The sequence below is a fragment of the Saccostrea echinata genome, unplaced genomic scaffold, assembly GCF_033153115.1.
Source record: "Saccostrea echinata isolate AGI-Se365-2 ecotype Australia unplaced genomic scaffold, CSIRO_AGI_Sech_v1 ptg000027l, whole genome shotgun sequence".
NCBI lineage: Eukaryota > Metazoa > Mollusca > Bivalvia > Ostreida > Ostreidae > Saccostrea > Saccostrea echinata.
This window is the reverse complement of record NW_026889776.1, coordinates 8,646,547-8,671,107: the sequence shown is the minus strand read 5'-3', so window position 1 is coordinate 8,671,107 and position 24,561 is coordinate 8,646,547. Positions and strand designations below refer to the sequence as shown.

At 35.1% G+C, this 24,561-nt stretch overlaps 1 protein-coding gene across 1 annotated transcript in view; it reads right to left on the bottom strand.

Moving 5' to 3' along the window:
• The window catches only part of LOC133193162 (protogenin-like), a 69,787-nt gene that overhangs the window by 14,779 nt on the left and 30,447 nt on the right, over positions 1 to 24,561 (bottom strand). Inside the window, exons 6-12 of the mRNA XM_061329132.1 lie at positions 22,563 to 22,739; positions 18,351 to 18,502; positions 17,604 to 17,730; positions 17,023 to 17,163; positions 15,734 to 15,886; positions 15,014 to 15,205; positions 9,067 to 9,195 (exon numbers count right to left, since the gene is read on the bottom strand). Of these exons, the coding sequence (XP_061185116.1) occupies positions 9,067 to 9,195; positions 15,014 to 15,205; positions 15,734 to 15,886; positions 17,023 to 17,163; positions 17,604 to 17,730; positions 18,351 to 18,502; positions 22,563 to 22,739 (1,071 nt within the window). The remainder of the gene's footprint in view (positions 1 to 9,066; positions 9,196 to 15,013; positions 15,206 to 15,733; positions 15,887 to 17,022; positions 17,164 to 17,603; positions 17,731 to 18,350; positions 18,503 to 22,562; positions 22,740 to 24,561) is intronic.

Below are 24,561 nucleotides of genomic sequence, written 5' to 3'. Positions count from 1 at the left end.
TGTTGGCCTGCCAATGAATAGGACAACAGTTTCCAACGCGGTCTTTGAACCACAAAATTTGACCTCCAGTACTTCCTTTCCCCTCGTTTATATTTGCCAGCGCTGCATCCGAGAAAACAAAAATCTCCCAGTCTTTTTCAGCTGACCCATGTAGAGAAGGGAAAATCTGGATTGGTATTATGTCTTTCAGTTTCCCAATAGCTTTTATAGCTCTTAGTATGTCTGCCACTGTTGCAGTTTTCAATTTTGTACTTAGATCAACTAATTCAAATGCTAAATCTGGTCGTGAACCTTGCACTGCCCAATTGAGTTGTCCGATTAATTTACGATATAAAGTTTGTTCTTCCATAGTAAGTTGTTCATGTTTCTGCATTGCTCTTTTAGGATCAAGGTGGGGGTGATCCAATTTCTCCATAAACTTTGAGTGATCTACAGTAATACCATTTTCATTCTGTTTTATGTGGAATCCAATGTAATGAAAATCTTGTTCCTCAACTTTACCAGCTAGAAATCTCTGTTTTAGTTTACACAACAAATCCTCAAATTCCCTTTCTCCGGCATGTAGAAAATCATCAACATGACAGCATACCATCCCTATCAGAATTTTTCCATTTTCTTTAGTGAACATAGCAGGGTCCATTTTTGATTGACTGCATCCTAGTTTAAGCAGCTCATCTCGCACACTCATGTAAAACTGACGAGCACCATCTTTTAAGCCGTATAGTCCATGCTTTAGCTTCCATATAAAACCAACTGGTGTGTTACTTTCATAGGGAGGTTTAATGAACACTTCCCTTTGTATTGTATTCCCTTGCAGAAATGCAGACTTTATGTCTGTAGTTTTTACTATCCATCTTTTGCTAGCTGCCACAGTGAGAAATGTCCTGATAGCCCCTTTACCTATTGTTGGACTATCTGAAGGAATAAAAGAATGTTCCTCAAACCCTCGTGCAACTAACCTAGCTCTTGTATTACTGTCTTTGCCAGTTATTACCCATCTGGTTGATATTGTATTCTGTCCATGGTTCTCTACTTCATCATATGTGTTGAAATGACGCAGTTTGTCTAGTTCTGTTTGTTTGGCATTTTCAATAAACATATCACTGGTACCATGAGACGCTTCACTGCATGTGTCGAAGTGGGCTAAGTTTGCTTCTTCTGGGTTGACAGTTTTCCACTCCACAATATCTAGATCAAGACTTTTATCTTCATTTTCAACACTGTTTCTAACATTATACCAAGAAGGGTACCTTCCTGTCGCTTTTCCAGCTCTTCCCAGTACTGTTGCCTCAGTCCATTCCTCTGAGTTTGGTAGCTTGTACTTGATCCTGTCATGTTTCTTTGGTCGCTGTCTCTGGTCAGGTCGTGGATCTATAGCTACTTCCTGGTTAAGTTGCTCTGGTGCCTGACTAAGTGTTTCTGAAACAGTACTTGGAAAGTCAGTCTTTGTTCTCATAGCAACATCCTCACTGTTTTTATTTTCACACGGTTTCTCTAAACTGTCTTCACTCAGATTCATTTCTGTCTGATCTTGTGTAATTTTGCACAGTCTGTTAGGGGATACTCTCACAAAGACACCCCCATGCCTCACAAACACAACTTTTCCGTCTTGAAATACCACCTTTCCAGGTCCTAACCAGCGCTCTCGACCCTCTCTTTTGTAAAACACCAAATCACCATTGTCGTATGTTACTTCTGCTGCTCTAACTTTGGAACGCAGTGCTCTTCGTATTCTTTCATCTGCTTCACTTTGAATAAAGGCACGTCTTGCTTCATGCAGGGTGTTCAAATGCCTAGCCAGTGTCTCAGAACTTGTACTTCCTTCCAGGGCAGGCAAATCTGCTTTCATGATGTTTGGCAAATTTGGATTCTGTCCAAATATTAACTGATGGCTGCTAAAACCATTCCACATCTGTAATGAGTTTCTTGCCATATTTGCCCATGCAAGAAGTGTTTCAATATTAACAGCTTTGTTTTCAGCTTCAAGTTTGAGCAGCATCATATCTGTTACAGCATGAACACGTTCACAAAGTCCATTTTGAAAAGGGCTCATTCCTGCTGTTGTGCATAAACGAATGTTGAGAATAGATGCTATTTCTCGCATTTCATCTGAACTAAATTCTCCACCATTGTCAGTCATCAAGGCTCCCATTACTCCAAAAACTCCAACCCAGTTTTTCATCATAGCATCAATGACATCTTTTGGCTTCTTTCGCTGTATGAAGACAGAGACTGTATATCTAGACCACATGTCTATCATGTGTAATATCCAGCGACCCTTATACTGTTTGAGGTCCATCGCAACTTTCTCATTGAATTCCTTTGCCATTGGCATTGCTACTACCGGTCTTGGTGGTGTCTTTGCGTATGCTTTACAAAGGTCACATTTTTGTTCTATTTCCAACAGGTGTTCCTCAAACTCTTCCTTCCATACTCCTGCATCTTGTAACAAAGCCACAAGTCTCTTTTTCGGGGGGTGTGCAAACTGCCGATGAAGTTTCAAAAGAGCAGACTTGAGTTTTTCAGGCTCCAATTCTTCAAGCTGAACTGAGTTCACCTCTTCTATAGGTACAGTCTCTGATTTGTCAATTGGTATACAATAATGGCCAGATGTAGTTAAATTAAGTGCCACATCTTGTCCCATAATGACAGCAGTATCCTTCTCCAAATCCAGTTTTACCCCTGCTTTTTTCATTGCAGTTCTGGAAAGCAGTAAAGGGATGTCAGAATCAACCACATCTGTTTTGACTGTAACAGGTTTACCAACCATACTGACTGGTAATTCATATTCTCCTTCAGATTTCAATCTTGTTCCACCACCAAATTTGAAGACTTTATGCCCCTCGCGTCTCAAGACTTTCCCACGATCACTTTCCTTCAGTGAGCTAAGGTAACTTTGTAGCCATGTTTTTCCACATACGGTGCTGCTGCATGCACTATCAAGTACTGCACAGTTTCGTGCTTCTGTCCCAAGTTGGCTGATTTCATTTTTATGGTATCCCGTAAACAAAACTGCATGCTCTGTTAACGACTCTTCCTCTGTTATGTGTACTTTAGATATGTTTTCCCAACTGTCTGGACATTTTGCCACGAGATGCCTGAATGATCCACAAGATCTGCATGTCATAATTTTTCCATCTGCACCTTGTGGGTTGAGATTTTTAGTCCCACGCTGTGATGAGAAAAATCCTGAACCTCTGCCACCACCCCTACTGTAGTTAAAGCGCCCACCTCGCCGATATCCATAATTGCCACCTCTTCGTACATAGCCCGCAGCCAATAAAACGTCTTCATTTTCTGCTAAAAATGCTGGTTCTAGTTTTATACTCTTGTTGTCACACTGTGTATGTCCTCCTTCACCCATGAACTTTTTTAACGACTTCTTTGCTTCTTCATATAATGTGGCCTTATTTTCATAATTCATTCCAGTCAAAACTAACATTTTTTGCTCTTTTGTGATGTTTGCTTTTCTCAAAAGTTTAAAAGCTAATATTTCTGAAGGAAGTGTCATTTTCTTTTTCTCAATTTTTCTGTACTTACTGTCAAATATTGCTATGAACTCATTCATTGATTGTCCTTCACTTCTATGAAGGTCCTCAAATTCCTCGAACTTTTCCAAACTGTCTGCTAGGTCATCTTTAGCAAGGTGTTTATCAAGAAAGTCAAGAAGGGTTTTAAAACCTGTTTCCTTTTTTAAATCTTCAAGCTTGATTTGGTCAAAAACTTTCTCACGAATCTTACTGTCATCTTCCTCTGGAAGTGTAAGTGCAACAGCAATGCCTTTCTTCTCTTTTGCAAGTTCTGTTATTTCACTCCAAGCCAATAACTCATGTCTGTATAGTTCATAAGGCTTAGATTTGGATTTGAACACTGGTGGATTGATCTTGGTCGCCATATTGGATTCACTGTTTCCCTCCTTTTTTTTTTCCCAGACTCACCCTGTTTATACTTCTTCTGACACAGTTCACTGCCTTTCACTCGACACTGGGGTTGATTTTACGCTCTGCTACCACTTGTTAATCTCTATTTTTGGAGTAACACTGACTGAATCCACAAAGCACTTTATTATCATCACTTGACCTCAGTCACATAAACAACCACCTCACCAAAAACAATCTCTACACACAGAAGAGTTCCCCACCAAGAGTTATCTCTCTTAGTGTATTAACACAATCTAAAAATATATATTAACACTATCAAGGAAAATTTTAAAATGGTCACATATGACAGGTAATCTCTCAAAGCACTGGAATCACATCTCAGTGATTTTTGAAGTAGATGCATAAATACTAACAAAGAAAAACACATGGACTTGTTTCCTATTGCCTGTCCTTCATCACTGAATCAATTTTATTCTTAATCAATAAAATATATCAAAAAATATTTCTTCCTTAACTTGTTTTTATTCCTAATTGCGTTAAGTGTTAATTATATTTTTGAAAGAAAATCCAAAACATTATTATGTAGTGTTTCACAATTTTATGACAGCTAGTGTATGGATTAAAACTAATCATGTTAAGATTATGATCTAAAAGGATATTAAAACAAAACACTACAATTATCACAAAGAAAATTCAAGGAACCTACAGAAATCTTACACACTTCCTGTAGAACCATTTCAAAGTTTAATATGTGGTTACTTTTCATAATTATGTTTCTTATTTAAATAAAAAAAAATTGTTATTTTCTATCTGAGACCAAATCACATACTGCCAAATATTCAATTTATGAGTTTGAGTTTGCAAACATATCTCTGCAAATTGGGAGGAAGGGGGGGGGGGAATGACACATTTTATTACTTTTGCTATCAAAAGCAGGACTGAAAATTGCTGATTTCAGGGACTTACCTAGCTATAGCTGCTTACAGACGAAAATGATGGTCACATGTTGCATAAGACAGGTAGTCGATGAATGCAGGTAAAATATAATGAAAGATTTCTAAGGAGGAAATTAATGGTTGCATATGACAGGAAGTTAATATGATAATATCGATGGTTGCAATGACAGGTTTGACTGTATGTTGTAGAATTCTAATCCCATCAATTTAAATAATCCTATGGTCTCTTCTCAAATCATTTATTTTTCATACTCAAGATTGATTACATTATTTTGTTTTGAGCTTACGCACAGTCATGTTTAATGTTTTTTGCCAAAGTTTTTATATTTAATCATGAATAATTTTAGAGTGTCTAAATTAAGTGAAATCTGGTCTTCTCAGTGGTCCAAATTCAGTTCAAGTTGCATAGACCACTATCATAAGATATTGCAGCCAAAATCTTAATATTAAGGGGATTTGATGGTCTATTTATTTTTTTTTTATTTTTTTTTAATTTTATTTTATTTCTTTTTTTTTTTTTGCAATGCACCAATAGTGCAATTTTTATTTAAAAAAACCCCAACAAAAACCCTAAAAATATTCAGATCTATGGAAATTTAGCAGCAGAAAATTTTGACTTTGACCTTGTGACCAAGAAGTAGTCCCAGCTATATGAGTTCTCTTACAGAACAACCAAAGATACATCCACCAATCCACACCTGAAATTATAGCACAGAAGTAAAAGCCACAGAATCAATAACCTTTGATGTTACCAGAAAGTAATTCTGTCCCACACATAGTGCAAAGATGCTAACCCAATCCCATCTAAAATCTTATCACAATATTTATGCTCCTTGATCACCCCATAAGAGCTAAACTCGATGACCATCTTAACACAATTGAATTCTCAGCTAGGTAACTGCATGGAAACCAAAGTGGGCTAGGGCTGTGTATTGAGCCAAAAAATTCGATACGATACAATATTTTATAATGCGATATCCGATAAATTGGATTCTTTAACAAGTCTATCAAAAAAGTCTTATAATTCATTTAATGCATAATTTTTATAAAAACTAATTGTTTTATAGCGCATTTTGAAGTTCTTGTCTCACTGTCATAACAAATTACACTTCAGAGCTCCAGATAATTTTTTACCTCAAAGTGTATTTACTCCCTGATTTTCAAATCAATGCAGATTTTGCTTTTCAGCAAAATAATCAAAGAGTATTTTGTTAATCTATTTCTCTTTTAACATCTAATCTTGGACAGTGATCAGAAATGGCGGCGAGAATGTTCGAGTAACTGCCGTATTACGTTTTCAACAAGATTTTTAGCTTGTTATCGAAATAAGTGTTTTTGAAAGAGGAATGTAAAAAAAAAAAAAAAAAAAAAAAAAAAGATAGTTTCTGCATTAATCAATTAGGTCAGGGACCTATATACTAAATACCTAGTATATAGGTCCCTGATAAGGTTAATGAAATTTTAAAAATTGTCAGCTTTTTGCTATAACTGAGAAACATTTCGTTTTTTTTTTTTTTTACCAGAAAGACCATACGATAGGCAAAGTTACCAGGGGCACACTGAATTTCATTTAAGATTAGGCCTATATCGATCGTAGCAAAATATCCAGCCCCGTTGTTTTCCATTTTGTTTGTTTGTTTGTTTTTTAAATCAAAAATATATATTTAGGTTTTGCAATATAAATGTTGGCATCGAGGTAAAAGTTTTAGAGTTACTCCCGTTTGCATTAAAAGTTCGCGTGGCGCTATTTAAAGCACAGGAGCATGTGAAAGGCAAAAAAACAATATTATTTTCATACCATTAATAAAAGTTGTCGGCGGACTTTAGATGATATTATTGCTACAGAAAAAGCTAAATAAACAAGAACTGTTTAATAAACAGTGATAAAGAATAAATTATACACCATGCATGTTTTTGCCCAATTTTGACAATATCGACCTGTACGCGTCAAGAACGAAAATTTGGATGTTATATGAACAGTGGAAATCTGTGATATTTTTAGACAAAGTACAAGTATTTAATATTCAAATCTTTCTCTTGAACTCTATTTCGGCTTAGGTTATTCCGAATTTGTGAAAACAATATGTTAAATAATGTTGTCTATGTATTTTGTTATATTTATCTAAGATGATTATATCATTATTGATCAATTTTAATTCAAAACAGGGAAAACTAGAAAACTGACCAGTCAGCAAGGGCCCCGCCGAGGGGTAGAAATATAAGGGTGCAGCTTACAGAATGAGAATTTTAATTGATTACAAAAATTAACAAATATACAAAGAAGAATATGCAATAACAACTGTATTTATAAAATTTCAAGATAATTCCTAAATATCCAACAACCTGTAAAGAGTATCCCTGTATTTACATAAGGCAGTAAAAAACATCAATCTATAATAACTCAATTAAATGTATATTTAAACAAGAATAAAGCATGTGTTTTATAAAATGCCAGCCTTCAGTGAATGCAAATATCACCCAGGCTTGACCTTAACTTCAAAACAAACATCAGTTGCAGACAAAGGTTAATTTACCTTAAAGTGACAAATAAAGATAAGCTTGGAAAATTTTCTGCCCCAGACAAGATAATTAATTGTACTGCTCTCTCATCCTTTTCTTCCAAGTTTACAACAAGAACTTTTTCAGTAATGATAGAATGAGTTTATTATCGGACTACCTGTTAAAATTAATAGTACATGTATTCTTGAATTACATAAGGCAGCAAAAAAAAAAAAAAAAAGAATCAAAAAAATAATTAAAAAACATATCTTGATGTACATCTTGTCTTTAGAATTCAATAAAATCATAACTCATTGTGTATTTTACCAAAATAAAGTATGAACATTTTTTAAATCCACATTTCAGAGAATGTAACCATCATTCAGAATTGACCTTAACTTCAAAACAAACTTCATTTGCAGACAGAGGTGTTAATTAATCTCAGTTTGACAGAAACAGATAATGCTTTGGATTTTCTTCTAGAGGAAAGCTAATTAATCCCATGGGACTAGTTGCAGCTTTCATACTTTACAATAGGAACATTCTCAGCAGTTATCTCTCTTTGCCCTGGCATTCATTCTAATGTAAAGTTAAGGAATCTACCCCATCAACCCAGCTCCAAACTAGATGACATAGAGAACCAAACTTAGCATCAAAATATGTCTTACTGCCCCTTCAACCAACATACCAAATTTGAACTTAATTGGTCAACTACAAAAAAAGTTATTAGAAAAAAACAGAAAATTTGTGGATGGAAGAATGACAGACGGACAGACAGACAGAGTGATTACTATAGGGCACCCGCAAATCCTTGCGGGGCCCTGAATATAACCTTTGGTGATTGAAATTCCCAACTTTTTCACAGAATTATAAGAAAATCTGCCTGTCCGATACATATTGGAAATTATTTTTTCGATACGATATATTCTTAGATATTGATACGTATCGATTAATCAATATATTGATACAGCCCTAGAGTGGGCACGATAATCTTAATTGTATACATCCTGTTTGCCCCTCCATTTTTATTTGTCACAGGGCACAGAATGCTGCAATATTTGCACCTTAAAGTACACCATCACAGCATGCTGCTCAACTGAGCCACTGTATAGTAGAACAGTTTCTGGCATTGTTGCTAACTCTTCCTTACCTGTGCTGGAGCTATCCTTAGAGAGGGTTCTCTGGCATTGTTGCTAACTCCTCCTTACCTGTGCTGGAGCTGTCCTTAGAGAGGGTTTTCTGGCACTGTTGCTAACTCTTCCTTACCTGTGCTGGAGCTGTCCTTAGAGAGGGTTTTCTGGCATTGTTGCTAACTCTTCCTTACCTGTGCTGGAGCTGTCCTTAGAGAGGGTTTTCTGGCATTGTTGCTAACTCTTCCTTACCTGTGCTGGAGCTGTCCTTAGAGAGGGTTTTCTGGCATTGTTGCTAACTCCTCCTTACCTGTGCTGGAGCTGTCCTTAGAGAGGGTTTTCTGGCACTGTTGCTAACTCTTCCTTACCTGTGCTGGAGCTGTCCTTAGAGAGGGTTTTCTGGCACTGTTACTAACTCTTCCTTACCTGTGCTGGAGCTGTCCTTAGAGAGGGTTTTCTGGCATTGTTGCTAACTCTTCCTTACCTGGGCTGGAGCTGTCCTTAGAGAGGGTTTTCTGGCATTGTTGCTAACTCTTCCTTACCTGGGCTGGAGCTGTCCTTAGAGAGGGTTTTCTGGCATTGTTGCTAACTCCTCCTTACCTGGGCTGGAGTTGTCTTTAGATAAGGTTTTCTGTGACACCCAGGGCCATTTGTCCTCCGTCAGTACAGGGTACCCTACTTCTGTCCCCGCTAACACCCGTACACTGTAAACTCTGTCTGGCAGAAGACCTGGTCAAAAACAACAGTCAGTCCAATAAAACAAAACAACAGGTTACAATTAACCAGTAAAATTAACGACAAAGTGCTTAATTTTATAGAACTTGTGTTTCTCATTCATGAATTAAGATTTTTATGCAAAATAAACTGAAAATCATAATGTGTCATTTGGATTGGGAAATATAGGGTTGCCAATAGCATCTACAACATACAATATGAAAATTTTAAATAAGTCTACATTTTTGTAAAGCTATATTTTTAACTACAATTATGACATTGCCTTCTTTCATGATAAAGTAAAAACCTGTCACCCTAGCTGCAGTTTTAACTATAACCCCAGCATTCCCCAGGCTGTGTACAATTACAATGGGTATAAATATTAAGTTTCAGAAAAATTTAAAGCTTTTATAACCTCTGTTGTCAATTTTACCTATAGCGTACTTGATCTGAACTCAGTACGTTTTGCATACATTTGTTGCAATTTCTTTTAATTTCAGATAATCTTTGTCATGATAAAATCAGCCATTTGAATGTAGATATAGAATCAAAAGTTACATCAAAAAGAAAAAAGTGCAGTGGATGGGATTCTCCTTTTAATACTGTGCAGTCGTGTATAAATCATTATGTTTAGTCTTCATGCTTGCCATTGCAGAATAGAGAGTACACCTTCATCTTCAAGATAAATTGAATTGATTTTTTTTTCAAATATAAGTACTTGTATCAGTGAATTTGACAAAAAATATACTTTAAAAGGGAAAGTTTCTCTCTACTTGTTTCATTTTTTCACAACTTTTTAAAAAATTTTATTCTCCCATCCTCATAGACAAAAATGAATCTTAATCTAGCATTTGTTTCTTTCAAATAAAAATTCTTATCCCATGAATTGAATAATATGTATTGTTTATCAAATATACCATAACCTAATGCTCCATAACAGTCAATGTAAATGAGGAAACTTTAGTCTACACTATACTTTCATGTTTTAAGGTTAACTCAGTTTAAATCATCAGACTTCTCCTTTGTGTTTTTTTAAGGTTGACCTATTTATATACAAGTCCTCCGAAAATGAGTGACAGATTCGTACTACATTGTATGGCTCAAATAAAGATTTTTATGGCATCTTTCTTCTTCTAGTATGGCAGCTATTATATTGAATATATCAGTTAAAGGAGGCCTCAATAAACACCTTACAAAGAATAGTGACACCTGTGAAATCGAATGCACAGGGAACAACAATTAGGGGGTACCACAGACACGATCTTTGACCCTCTCTTACAATCACCCATTGTAAGTTTCTCTTGTATACTACAAGTATTTACAGAACCCAGGCTCTATTAGAGCTATTTAAATTTCCATTTATTATGCTGCATCAGTCTGTAATTAAGCAAATGTGAAACTTTAATTAGTAAAACTTACATATTTCATTTCTAGACAGCTAATGATCAAAACTATCATCAACAGGGGTCAAAACAAGATTCACATTCCTAGATAGTAAAAAAGACAGAAAAAGAAAGAGCCATAACTTGTATAACTAGATATCATTGAGATGGTAGCCATCTCAAAGGGCCCCGCTTTCAGCAACGAACATGAAAATGTAAGGTAGCTGAAAAGGGTTTATTTTGAAGAGGAACATTTGTGTACTATTAAGGGATGTGTTGTTTGAGTCTAAAGGGCTTCTATGTCATCCTTGTTATAATAAAAAATGGCATGAAAATCACAAGTGCTCCATACTCTCTCTCAAAAAACGGTCCAAAAATCATGAATGTTGCATATCCTCTATGAGAATTGTTGCATATCCTCTATCAAAATATGGAAGGAAAATCACAAATGTTCCATACCCTAAGTCAATTGGTAAAGTTTGAGGCTGACTGGACTTAAGGGAAAGAAATTATGCACCGAACAAAGATTTTAAACAGAGAGGCTATTTTTGACCCTTGACCTAAAAACTTTGTTCAAGGTCACTGCACATCCATTGACCAGTGGCACTCTGTGAGTGAAGTATGAGCCACATTGGACCAAGGGGAGAGAAGATATGCTCTGGACAAGGATTTTTCATATAATTCTGCTATGACCTTAACTTTAAACCTAGAAACATGGTTCAAGGTCACTGCACACCCTTTACCAAAGGCACTCTGTGGGTGAAGTATGAGCCAGATTGGGCCAAGGAGAGAGAAAATATGCTCCGGACAAGAGATCTCGGATGGACAGATGGATGGAAGGACGGACAGACAGACTGATCACTATAGGGCACCCGCAGAGCGGGGTCCTAACAAAACCTATAAGTAAGTCTGGTGCTGGGTATAATAGACCTTAAATTTGTAAGCAGCCTTAAAATACACACCAAAACTTGTCATTAAGTTTATTATGAGGGTATCAAGTCTCTCAATGTTAGACCAGAGAAATCTCTTGGAAAAACCAGCAGGGTTATAAAGTTAAGATGAGTGTATCAGGTCTTGTTGAGGTTAGACCACATTTAAGAGCTCAGAGAACACAGTAGGATTAAGTCTGACATTAAACTATTTACTCCTGTGTCAAACACATGTCATCCTAACTTCACAAGGATCCTGTATCTCACCATTATAATTACTTCTGTTTGTTTCCCTAAGCCTTTAAACACAGCTAGGTTCTTGTTCTTTAAACCTTTTAAATATCTTTAACACCAGAAATTGTTAGCAACATTCTCTTTAACAGATGTTTATCTGAATCAAGAACAAGGACCTGCAATTTTAAGTTTATGATATTTTAGCATTTAGCATGGGCTCAGAGATCAGTTTTGTAAATCCCAATAACTTGTAGTTCTCTCTTAAAAGACTGGTGCGAGTATGTTGATAAAATCTGCAGTTTTATATATAGGCTTTTTTTCTGGTTCTATATGTTTCCTTTAATTCAAGAGGCTCAGGATATATTATCTCAAGTACACTAAACAATTATAGAAGTTCAAGAGCCCCTGAAATAAACATCCTCTAGCTGTAACACATCTATATACACTGTATATATGACATAATCTCCTATAAATATCAATGTAAGTTACCACTTGGCATTTTTGTACATTTTTTGTACCATTATAACCCTAATGTTAAAAAATCAATACTCTGATGCTTTTTTGATATGAGGTAGGGATCAAATTAAGTCAGTAGGTAAAAATATCTTGACAGCTTGAATAAGGTTATTTATAGTAAAACTCGGTTATTCCAAAGTCCTGGGGGCCTGTTAATTTACTTTGCTATATCCATAATTAATTATATCCATATGATGAATTTGTTAAAGTATATATATCCAAATTCTCAATACACATTTTCATTCCAGGTTGAATTCTGAATATTTTCAGGGAAATATTAAATGCAACACTTATTTTGGAGAACTAAAGTTTACCAATGAACTTTAAATTTCAAAATGAAAACTTTAAGGTTGCAAATGATAAGTTATATCTTAAGGTAGTCCGATCCTCAGGTTCTGAAAATCAGCTTCTAAGTAATTGAAAATTCTCACAAAAATGTCTCTGATTTCACTTAGTAAAGTGAATTTACCCATGGAATTTCTTCAAAGTTCATCATTATAATTAATCATATTACATAGGAAAAATTATCAGATCTCAAATATATTTTCAGGAAATGTGAATAAAAACACCAGCTATGCATTTCCTAATTGAAAATTGATCAACAAATATAATTTAGGATAGAAAAATATAGGTATCCAGGCATTTGGAGAAAATTGCATCTTTTTTATGCTTGTAGTATTTTAGTTCTTCTTTTTTACTTCAATTATCATATAATACACAATGTAAAAAGCTTGTGCTATCATTGCTAGACATCACATATCACATCTAATTTCATATCATGCTAATAAGCAGTGGTATCTAATGCTAGACTAAAGGAAATTCGATTTCTCTAATAATGAATTCATTTTTTTTCTTTTATGGGGTACAAATGTCAACTTTTTACAAGACCGTTTCTAAGACTTCAAAGAACCTTGAATCATATTAAGATGCATAAAATGAAAATTGTTGCACGAAAAGATCTCAATTTCAAGCTTCATTTTGAGACTTTTTAAATAAAATAACAAACTTAAGAGTTATCCTTCCTGGCTGAGGATCGGATATCCTTAAGGACCATGTGGTGTGTGTTAATTGTTATTTTTATCTTCTACAGGGCACAAAATCAATTTGCTACTTCTGAATTCATTATTACTGTGAAGTTTTACAAGGAATTGTCAAGAATTTTGCCTGGAATCTCAAAAAAAAATTATTTTATCTGTGAATTTGCTCTATATGTATCATACTAAACAGATTTATCTAATCAAGATTATTTTCTCAGAAAATTTGGATTACAGATTCTAAGAATCCCCAGAGAAAATCATCTGTACCTACTGAAAGGTACCATCTTAAAATTTTGTTACCATTAATGGTGTGTCATTGTTACCTTTAATGGTGTAAGTGTTTTATTGCTACCTTTAATGGTGTGAGTGAGTGTGTCATTGTTACCTTTAATGGTGTGAGTGAGTGTGTCATTGTTACCTTTAAAGGTGTGAGTAAGTGTGTCATTGCTACCTTTAATGGTGTGAGTGTGTCATTGCTACCTTTAATGGTGTGAGTGAGTGTGTCATTGTTAGCTTTAATGGTGTGAGTGAGTCTGTCATTGTTACCTTTAATGGTGTGAGTGAGTGTGTCATTGTTACCTTTAAAGGTGTGAGTGAGTGTGTCATTGCTACCTTTAATGGTGTGAATGTGTCATTGTTACCTTTAATGGAGTGACGCAGGTAGGTTAAGGCTTCCTGTAGAATATCAGAGTGCACTCTGTGCCTTCACATCTCTGAACTACCAAAATATGACGTCATAATGGAAAATGACGTCAAGTCACTGCAAACTTGAGGTGTTAGGACGGGGAGAGTGTCATAAACTTAAAACTTTATTTCAAACTACATGTAAAATGCTAGATAGCTATTGCAAAATTCACGGGTCGTTAAAGGTTTTTTTAAGTTTTATATATGTCTGAAGATTTTAAAAATACACCGCTTACCTACCCGTGATTGAAATTCAGCATTTTCAAAATGCTTATGAAAAATATACTTTTGAAATGCACTCTGTTTTATACCCATGGTTGGAGGTAGAATTTATTTTGTGTGTATAAAAAGAGTCTGGCGCAGGTGATTAATGAGGATTAATCTGAGAATTTTTGTGGAAATCTGTAAGAAGAGGTTGTTCTCTAACTGAATCTTGCTTGGGAAAAATGTGTGTTGGCTTTGTTGTAATACAGATTACAATATTGTGTAGAAAATATCCTCAAATTTGTAGGTAAGTTGAATTTCTTAGGAAATATTTTATACCTAAGTAATACTATGACTTTTCCCAAGCACATTTCGGATACACAAGGATACGATGAGTTTATTTATATAACAAAATGTTAATAATTATTGTGTTAATCAGCTGCGCCGAAGCGATTTATATGGAACACTTCAAAAAATTATAAATGACCGTCACGTGATCAACAAAGTCATGTGATATCATAACAAATATGTTAATATATAGCTGAGGAAACCCTCTATATAAATTGGGAGTACTCAAGTTCATTACTTATAAATTAAAACTAAAACCGACCTTGCAATGACATATTATGTTTTGAGCCATTTTAAAGCTTCTGGAAGCCTTAACATAGCTGCGGAGTGTGTCATTGCTACCTTTGATGGTGTAAGTGAGTGTTTCATTGCTACCTTTAATGGTGTGAGTGTGTCATTGTTACCTTTAATGGTGTGAGTGTGTCATTGCTACCTTTAATGGTGTGAGAGAGTGTGTCATTGCTACCTTTAATGGTGTAAGTGAGTGTGTCACTGTTACCTTTTATGGTGTAAGTGAGTGTGTCGTTGTGAATCTCTTCCACCTTTTGTAGGTTTTCTCCGTGTAACCGACTATAGATTTTGTATCTTGAGATCACCCCTCTTCTTTCTGACTTTAACAGTGGGGACCAGTCAATTGTGATGGTTCCCACACTAAGACTTGAAGTCTGGATTTTGGGGGCAGCACTAGGAACTGAAAATTAAAAAGACCAAGAATGTTTAGCTGATTTATATATATGTTACAAATTTACTAGAATACTATAAAATTAATGTACATAAATGTCCACTCCAAATTTAGTGTAATCTTTAGTTACTACCTTTTCAACTGCATGATTAGTGCAATCATACATTTTAATACATGAGTCTTAAAAGGATGTGTTAGTTTCATCACTTACTAGTATACACATTAATAAGCGTTCAAGACGCAGCATGAAAGGGGCTAAAAAATGAAAACCACTAAATTAAGGTAACATTTACAGTATGCAGTATTAATTTCTGTCACATGTATATGTTTATATATACAGAAATCCAAACATTTGTCACTATAGTTCCATGTGTGTTGTTGCATAACTTCCAGGCAATCTGGCACTGTGTAGTGGAGGTGTGGTAAAATGCATTAAGCATCTGACACAAGTTGGCATGCAACATGACTTGGGGTATCAAGGTAATTAACTTGGAGAGAGGGGTTAGGAATGAAATAAAATACTACAAGGGACCTCACCTGACTGTAATGTGGTGGCAGACACCACTGCGGAATTCTCGCTGGAGAAGTCGCTGTTGTAGGCCCGTATATAGAAGTGGTATGTGGTGTATGGTAACAGCTGCTGTACGAGATACTGGTTACTCTGTTCTACCATTTGTTCTGATCTCTCCTCTGTGGATAAACAAGGTTACAGGATGTAATACATATTAATAGGACTTTTCTTTACTTGTTCTCACCAAGAGTTGAATTGTAAAGTTATTTGTACAAACCTACATTAAATATCTGGCAATCTATTACTAAGAATATATTCATATTAATAATGAAATAAAACACAGTTAGAGGGCTAAAATGCCCAACCCCTGTCACTTTTGTGAATAAAATATTGTTTAAAAATAAAATAAAACATAAGGATCATCATCTCTCTGTTTGCACATTTAAACTCTGCTTTAATGCTAATGATTTACCAGAAGAAATCAAATTCATAATAAATTGCAAGCATGTGCAGCATAACTAATAGGGCCAAAATTTTATAGAAATGTACTTCTTGACAATTCCAGTATAGTTACAGTACATGGTATAATCAATCAATCAGTATATTCACTCAAACCATACAACATGGTACATGAGGGACATAAAGTATAAATCATATCTATTAAATCGTCAGAGGTACATACAACATATATATACATAAATATTTTATGACTGCATGTGAAAGAATAGACATATAGTATTAACAGTATGTAAGTATTCAATGCAAAGAAAGAAAAACACCAGGAGGACAATTAAGGGGAACAGACAGTCTCAAAGATTTTTGAAATAAAAGTACAAATTTTCTTAAAGATTTAACATTTGAATTTGCCATGAGTTAATAGAACTTTCCAACATTTAGTCTACTGCAGTAACTACTATGTAAAAATTCTTTCCTAGTTTCTGAAAAAGCTGAACATTCTAAAATGTAGTGGTATTCATCACCTATTTTTTTTTTTTATAGAGATATCATAATATAATGATTACATAGAGTGAATACATGGTAAAGTTATTAAATGGTAAAAGTGATTACATGCTAAAGTGATCACATGGTATAGTGATTATATGGTTAATAAGTGACCGTGATAATGATTATATTGTAAAGTGATTTCATGGTAACGTGATTACATGGTCAAGTGATTAAATGGTATAGTGATTACTGTAAACTGATTACATGGTAGAGTTTACATGTAATCATGGTATAGTAATTACATGTTAAGTGACACTAAAAAGTGATTACATGGTAAAGTGACATTGTACAGTGATTACATGGCACTGACCATTTGTGTCTGGGACAATCCATTTATAATGGACTGTGTACACAAACACATCACAGCAGACAGAGGGTTCCCAGGACAGGAGAATCTGGGACTCTGATACTGGCCTCGCCTCTACAAGCCTCGGGGGAGAGGGAGCATTCTCTGTAACATACGAAAAACAGTGGTCAACAGGTTTATAGGAACTAAAAATCAGTACTCAATATGGGGGAAATTCTCAACCGCTTTTAACCTTGCATGATGAATTAAAAACAGACTTTATTATTAATCTTTAAAATGGCAGAATTATATGGGATGAAATTATGCGAAGTATTTCTTATGAGAGAATATAATTTAAATTAAATGGAAGAACCCAAACTGTCAGTCTGTACATGTTGAATACAAGCAAATATACTGTTTAATGTGAATATAATTTATAGGTTCATGTTTTCTTTTTTCGGTATCTAGTTGACTGTTTCATGCATGAAGGAATCCTGAACATGTTTGTAGGATATCCAGTAAATGTCCTGACCAGGAGTTTGAATCTTTGTTACATATAAGAGACAGAACAGCTGTAACTTGACCAACGTTCCATGTGAACTTACTGCCTAGGGTGACCTGGATCCTGGCTGTGGATGTTTCAGATCCATATGGATTTTCAGCAATACACTGGTAAAATCCAGAATCCGACACTCGGCTCTCTATCACTAACTGACCATTGTTGTCTTTAAACTGTAAACACATTGTATTGAAACATTATACCAGTTACCTATGGTCATTTCAAAGATTTACAGAAATATGTCAACATATCACAGGAATGTTAGATATTCAGTATAAAATATAGCACAAAGAATGTAAACATTGTGGGGTTATGTCAATTATTTCTGCTGGTAATAAAATATAAAATATTAATACAGTTGAACTTCAGTATCTCAAACACTAGCTGATATCTCGAAAACCATGGATATGTCAAAGTGATTTGGAAGTCCCAACCTCTTATTTTTTATATTTAAGGCCAACATTTTTTTATTTTTAGGTTTACAAACCCGCCGCTCAAGTTTTTGAATTTTCAGGAAATTAAAAAATAAAATTGAGAAAAATGGGATTTTTTCTTTCCGATCTCCTACAGAACTAATTTTCATTCTGGTGTTCGTAAACCTAAAAATAAAAAAATGCTGGCCTAAGTATTTTATTCTGGATACTTCTTGATCCCAACGAGTTCAAGATATCAAAGTTTGACTGTTAATAAATTTACAGAAAATACATGTGAAGCATTTGTACATGTTTTATTTTGTCTGTGGATCTAGAGAAATGAAATATGCTTGAAGAGATGATCAACAAAAGTTACTAACCACAACGTGTCCAGCATCCTCCTGTAGTCTCTGTCCATTGTGATACCATGTGATGGAGGGGGTGGGTCTGCCCTGGGCACTACAGTATAACCTGATTCTGTTGGCCACTAGAAAGTTGCCACTGCTGGGTGTCTTCAGCAGGGTGGGAGGATCTACAAAATCATAGACAGAAGAATCAACAAAAAGCTAAGTTTGAGCTCAGCTGAAGTCATGCACATGTCATAATTAAAGAAATAGAAATATTAGATGAAAATAAAAAGGCCTGATCCAGAGATTTACTAGCAAAAAAACATATGTCCATTCATTTTATACATTGTTCTATCGATCATCAAGATTTATAAAATATAGAAATTTGATAAAAAAATTTAAAAGATAATAAATCTTCAAAACACATGCAATCTAATAGAAGATAAAAATTACATCTTCTGGTTCAAAAATCTAAATTTTTTACTAAAATTCTTAAACGTTTCATAGTTAAACTAAACCGAAATGATTGCTGAGTGACCACTACTGTGTTAAAAGTAATGAAAGTCTGTTTTATATCAATCTTCATGTAAAACTGTCCTCCTTAATCAATTCATGTTGTAATATAATATCACTAATCGTGACTAAGAAGTTTAGAACCCTTTGTCATAATATGTATGAAAATTTCAATATAGTAACAACCTCACTTCAACACACTCCCACACGGTGCATGGAAATCCATTTCGTTTGGAATATATTTCTTTCTAGAAGACAAAGTGTCCCCATGGGTAAATCTTGCAATCTTTTATTATGTAATACAGATTATGTATGGCAATAACACCTCAGATATTACAAATGAAAAAAAAAGTGACTTAATATTTATCAGAGAAGAAAAAATAGAAAGTGAAAATTGCCACGTACATACATCCTCCACAACCCCCCCCCCCCCTTCCCAACAATGTTACTCCCCTCCCTGATTGATTAGTTTTTTCTACATGGTGATTGGCTGGTTAAACTTAAATGCATGTACACTGTACTTGCCAGGTCTTGGACTGGTGAGGTTATGACAGCATGCACAGGTAAGTTTTACGAAGAATGATTTTTGCAGCATATTGCTCACAGGCAAATACTAGTAGTCACCTCTAATTGTACATGGCTTATTATGACAGAATCATACCACAGGACTAAATATTATCACCACTGCTGTGACTTAATTATTTATCTATTCTCAGAAGAACCCACACCCATGGCAAAGTGGAAGGCAGTTATTTAGCAGTTTCTTAACCTTAACAGTTGAACCATCTTAGCAGTTTATAAGCAGTTTCTAAACCTTCTCTGCACTGCTTATGGCATGTTGGGCCCACAATAAACGTTTGAATAAAATAGGCAGTTTTCTCAGCCTTAACAGTTGTTAGGCAGTTTTGTGCAGTTCGTTAGCTGTTCATAGGCAGTTCATAAGCAGTTATTTTGGTAAGATTTTTCAGGATTGGTTGCTCCCTTAGATATAACTGTTTAGGTACTGCTTATTAAACTGTAAAGCTACTGTTTTTGTACTGCTTAGTTAACTGTTAGACAACTGCTTAATATGTACTGATAATTAACTAGCTGTGAAGCAATCTCATTTTGAGCACATGCATATATTTCCTGAAAACTGTAATTTTTAACAGAAATAAAATCCATTAATTGGGCCAATTTTAAACATACAATTTATATAACTCATAATACTACAAAATTAATGTTAAAACAATCCACATTATGAAAATTAATTAATCCATGTACTTGTAATTTGGGTTAAGCTACATCAACAATTTCAATATCAATATAGATAAAAAAGGTACATATTTTTCTAAAACATTAGTTGTGGTTAAATAAAAAAATTTTCAGCTTATTGTAGTTAAATGGTTCTTAAAAGGTGCACTGGAAATACAGTCCCTGAAACGTTCTACTTTCCCATTTTTCCGTTCGCTCACCGTTCGTTCATCGTTCGTTCAGCGTGCGTTCACCGTTCGTTCACCGTGCGTTCACCGTTCGCTCTCCGTTCACAGTTTTGCGTTCACCGTTCACCGTGCGCTCGCGTTCACCGTTCACAAAGCGTTCAGCGTTCGCTCTTCGTTCCGTTTACTTTGCGTTCACCTTGCGTTCAGCGTTCACCTATCGTTCAGTTTTCATTGTCATTCGGAACTCCGAAGTGAAAGGACTTATCTTTTTGTAGTAAAGGAGTTACAGGTTTTTTTTAATTTATTAACTAACATATCGTGTTTGAAGAATCATTATTTCATGAGGAAAAATATCTACGATATATATTTTTATTATTCTAACTTAGCTGTTAGGTTATTTATTAAATTACTCTGGAAAATAAATGTTGTTACAAGCACATTATGTACCTATGTAGAACAATGCTGAAATATTAAATTTAACTAAGGGCAATGTGCAAATACTTCAAGCACTGCAACATTTTGTTGTTTTGTTAAAGACGACAAATCGTTAATGGAGATATAATAATTACGCAGCAAAATTAGGAAAATATTTATTTCTATTACGTTTTTTTTTCTTCAAATACAACAGAAAATATAATAGAACTAGTTCTGAGAGTTATACATAGTACTGCGGATATCCTGTTAATTTATTATCTTTAGAACGAATTAAAATGATAGTGTGGTTAAAGGAAATATTTATTTAAAATGTAATGCACTACAGAATTTAAATCCTTCTTCACCGTAACTTTATATGTTTGCCATTCGATATGATTAATACCCCCCCCCTTTCCCCCTAAATCGGTGACTTAGTCAGTACCGTATTTCCAGAATATTTTAATTAACATTTTAAAGAAAAAGCTACGGTCTTTTTTAGAACAAAAATTTCAGTCTCAAAACAAACATGCATCTAAAAAAGTCACAAAACAATAGTAGATCAAAAGTACACGTGTCGGCGGTGGTATTTGAAATTGACAGAGAGTATGTTTCACATTCAAGTGTTAATGCCCAATGTATTTTACTAATTTATTATTCAAATGTTGGAATCAAATCTAGAAATGATAAAAATAAATGTTATAACTTGTTGGAAATACTCGCACTTCGTCTTCGATGTGACGAAACTTTCACACCTGCACAGTGTCGAATGATTTTGATTGACAGGACAAGCACGTGGACTTCGTGTGAACTTGAAGCAGGAAAATACTTCAGCGTTCGGCAACAATTGCAATGTTTTAATGCGATAAAAATCGTGTGATTAAAAACTTACCGGTAATGTGCATGCATCGTCTTTCTTAGGACAATTTTGGAGAATTTATTTTATTGACTTATTTATTCATTCATTAATTTGTTTACTTATTTATTATTATTATTATTTTTTTTTTTTTGGCACCTGACATTATAACACAATAAAATAGTTTCAGTGCAAGGAAAAGATCAGAGGCATTCCGAATATATCGTTCATCTTGCGTTCACCGTTCGTTCACCGTTCACTTTGCGTTCGCGTTTGCGCTCCGTTCGCGTTCTGCGTTCGCTCACCGTTCAGCGTTCACACATCGTTCACCAAGTTGCGTTCAGCGTTCACACATCGTTCACTCACCATTCGCTCTGCGTTCGTTCAGCGTTCGTTCACCGTTCGTTCAGCGTTCGCTCACCGTTCAAGTGGGAAAGTAGAACGTTTCAGGGACTGTATAATATGAGACATGCCATATTGAAATTGGGATGATTCAAGCAGTACAATTTATTTAAGAACACTTATAAAATATAGTGTACGTACCAGATATTATATGTCTGCATCATAATTTCAATTAAAATTTTGTTGCCAGCACCAGGCCCCCTCTTCATGACTCTATTTCCTTTTGTCCAACTACACAACATGGCAGCCAAATTTCAATTTTGGCGGTCAGTTGTTTGGTTCCTGTTGTGTATATTTATTGAGCATTGAGCCCAACATTGGAATTTATCTTGATCCCAATCAAATTGAATATTTACTGCTAAGGAAACTGCTTACATACTGCTAGCAAAACTGTTCTTTCCCCCAGTAGGGGTAAAGCTTAAACATACTGCTAAGGAAACTGCTTACTGCTTAGAAAACTGCTTATGAAAACTGTTTACTCCCCAGGCATTAGCAGTTATGAAACAACAGTAAAAATCAAACTGCCCTGCCTGAAACTGCTTGAAATTCATAAAACTGCTGAAGTACTGCTTAATAACTGCCTATATAGGCAGTTCATTTTTTCATGGCCTGGACATTTATGTTACACAATATTCTACTCACAGCTGACACGGAGTGTAACTAGAGCTGAGCTGTTGTTGAATCCTGGAGCTGCTGCCACACACCTGTATAATCCACTGTCTGTCTCAATGACCTTTGTAAACTTGAGATTACCCATCCCTACTTGCCTCACTCTATGCCCATCCTCAACTGATTCCCCTTTTGACTGGTCATCCATATCTAAAATGCAAAGAAAGAACAAGGTTCACTTAGGGCCTTTTTTGGCCCTGTGAATTTCTGAAAAACTGACACTGCTTAGTTTTAGTTGACAATGCATTTAATTTCATTTAGACTTTTGGTGATTGCGAATCTACCAAAAATGACGTAATTTTCTGGCTAGTCAATGCATTATGACGACATGAAATGCGTCATTTTCCTCATATCCTGAACAATTCTACAAAAAACAGCAAATTTTTAAAGCTATTTTTCGATATTTAATATAGAGCGCAGTCTCTGATCTAAAATATGCAATTATTTACTGATACAACCATTTCTAGGGATTACAAAACATGTTTTATTTTTTAGATCAGAGGGTGCACTCATATTATTTTTCTTTTCTGAATGTACTTAAATATACCTGTTTTCCTTAAAATTCAAGAACATGGCAATTCCATAAAGCTTGTTTTCCAAGACCTGGCCTCAAGACCATAAACTGAGAACAGACTTAAGACAAAATTTCAAACCAATATAACTTTTAAAATAATTTTGATAATGAAGCAAAATTTTATCATATATTTAAATTTAAATGTTATATAAAATTGCAAATTTTTAAGCTAATACATTAAATAAAACTCAAGATATCAAAAATCAAAATTTTGACTTAAGTCTATTTTCAGTTTATGGTCTTGGGGCCCGGACTTTAAGGAGAAAAAATTTGATAAGAAATGAAAGTCTCTACTTTATCTTGATGTTTAAAATTGGACATAAGGTGTTAGTCAATAAATTGGTATATCTACAGGGCCATTTTATGCATTAAGTGAACCTAGTTCTTTATTTATGGTAAGATATTAACAATTAACTTATTCTGATTTGTGACCATCAACTGATGCAAAATGTGCATGATTTCCAATTCAACTGAAATAAAATGTACCATACCCCCCCCCCCCCCCCCAAGCACCTGACTGGAGATTCAAGGGGAATGTTCAAATCCTGGTCTGGTCAGTCACATTTTTCTCCTCTCCCATTACATTTAATGCCATGCTATGCCCTGGAAGTGACAGCTGGTGAAAGACTTGCCAGGGAAGACCCTGGATTGGTGTTTTTTTTTTTGGGGGGGGGGGGGGCAAAAACCTTTAAGGAGGGAGACACGTGGCAGTCAGACGGGTTCGATTGGCGGTGGCCAGATAACTCAGTTGGTTGAGCACCAGACTGGAGATTCAGGGAACCTGGTTTGAATCCCGGTTTGGTCCATCACATTTTCCCTTTCCCCCTTTACACACTCAATCACTAGTCAGGTGCTCTATCAATTAACTGAGCTATACCTAGCCACCAAGGCTGACATCTCCAGTCTATAACAACCCAAACCACTACATTTTCAAATCCCAGTCTGGTCTGTTGCATTTTTCCCTTTCGCATTACATATGCAATATGAAGGATGAAAGAATGAGTTGATCAGACAGGGTTCAATTACGGGTGGAAAGATAGCTCAGTTTCTAGAGGACAGGCCGGCTGAGCCTGCATGACTGGAGATTCAGGAGGCCTGGGTTCAAATCTCTACATTTTGGAGTTATTTCCTGTGTCATGCAGTTAGTATAACACACTTATAATTAATATTTTTTTGGCAGTTCAACTGAAGACTTGATGTTAAACGATATATGGCCAGGTTATAAATGTAGCTATAACTTTCTTAGTATTTTTAATTCTTCTGTACACCAGTGTTTATTTTTAGAACACTTAGCACTGCCAGTAGGCAGGGCCGTATTGTTTTTTTTCTATATAGGTCATCATAATTCCTGCATATTTTTCTTATCCAGTTTATAATTTACTCAACTCATATGCCAAT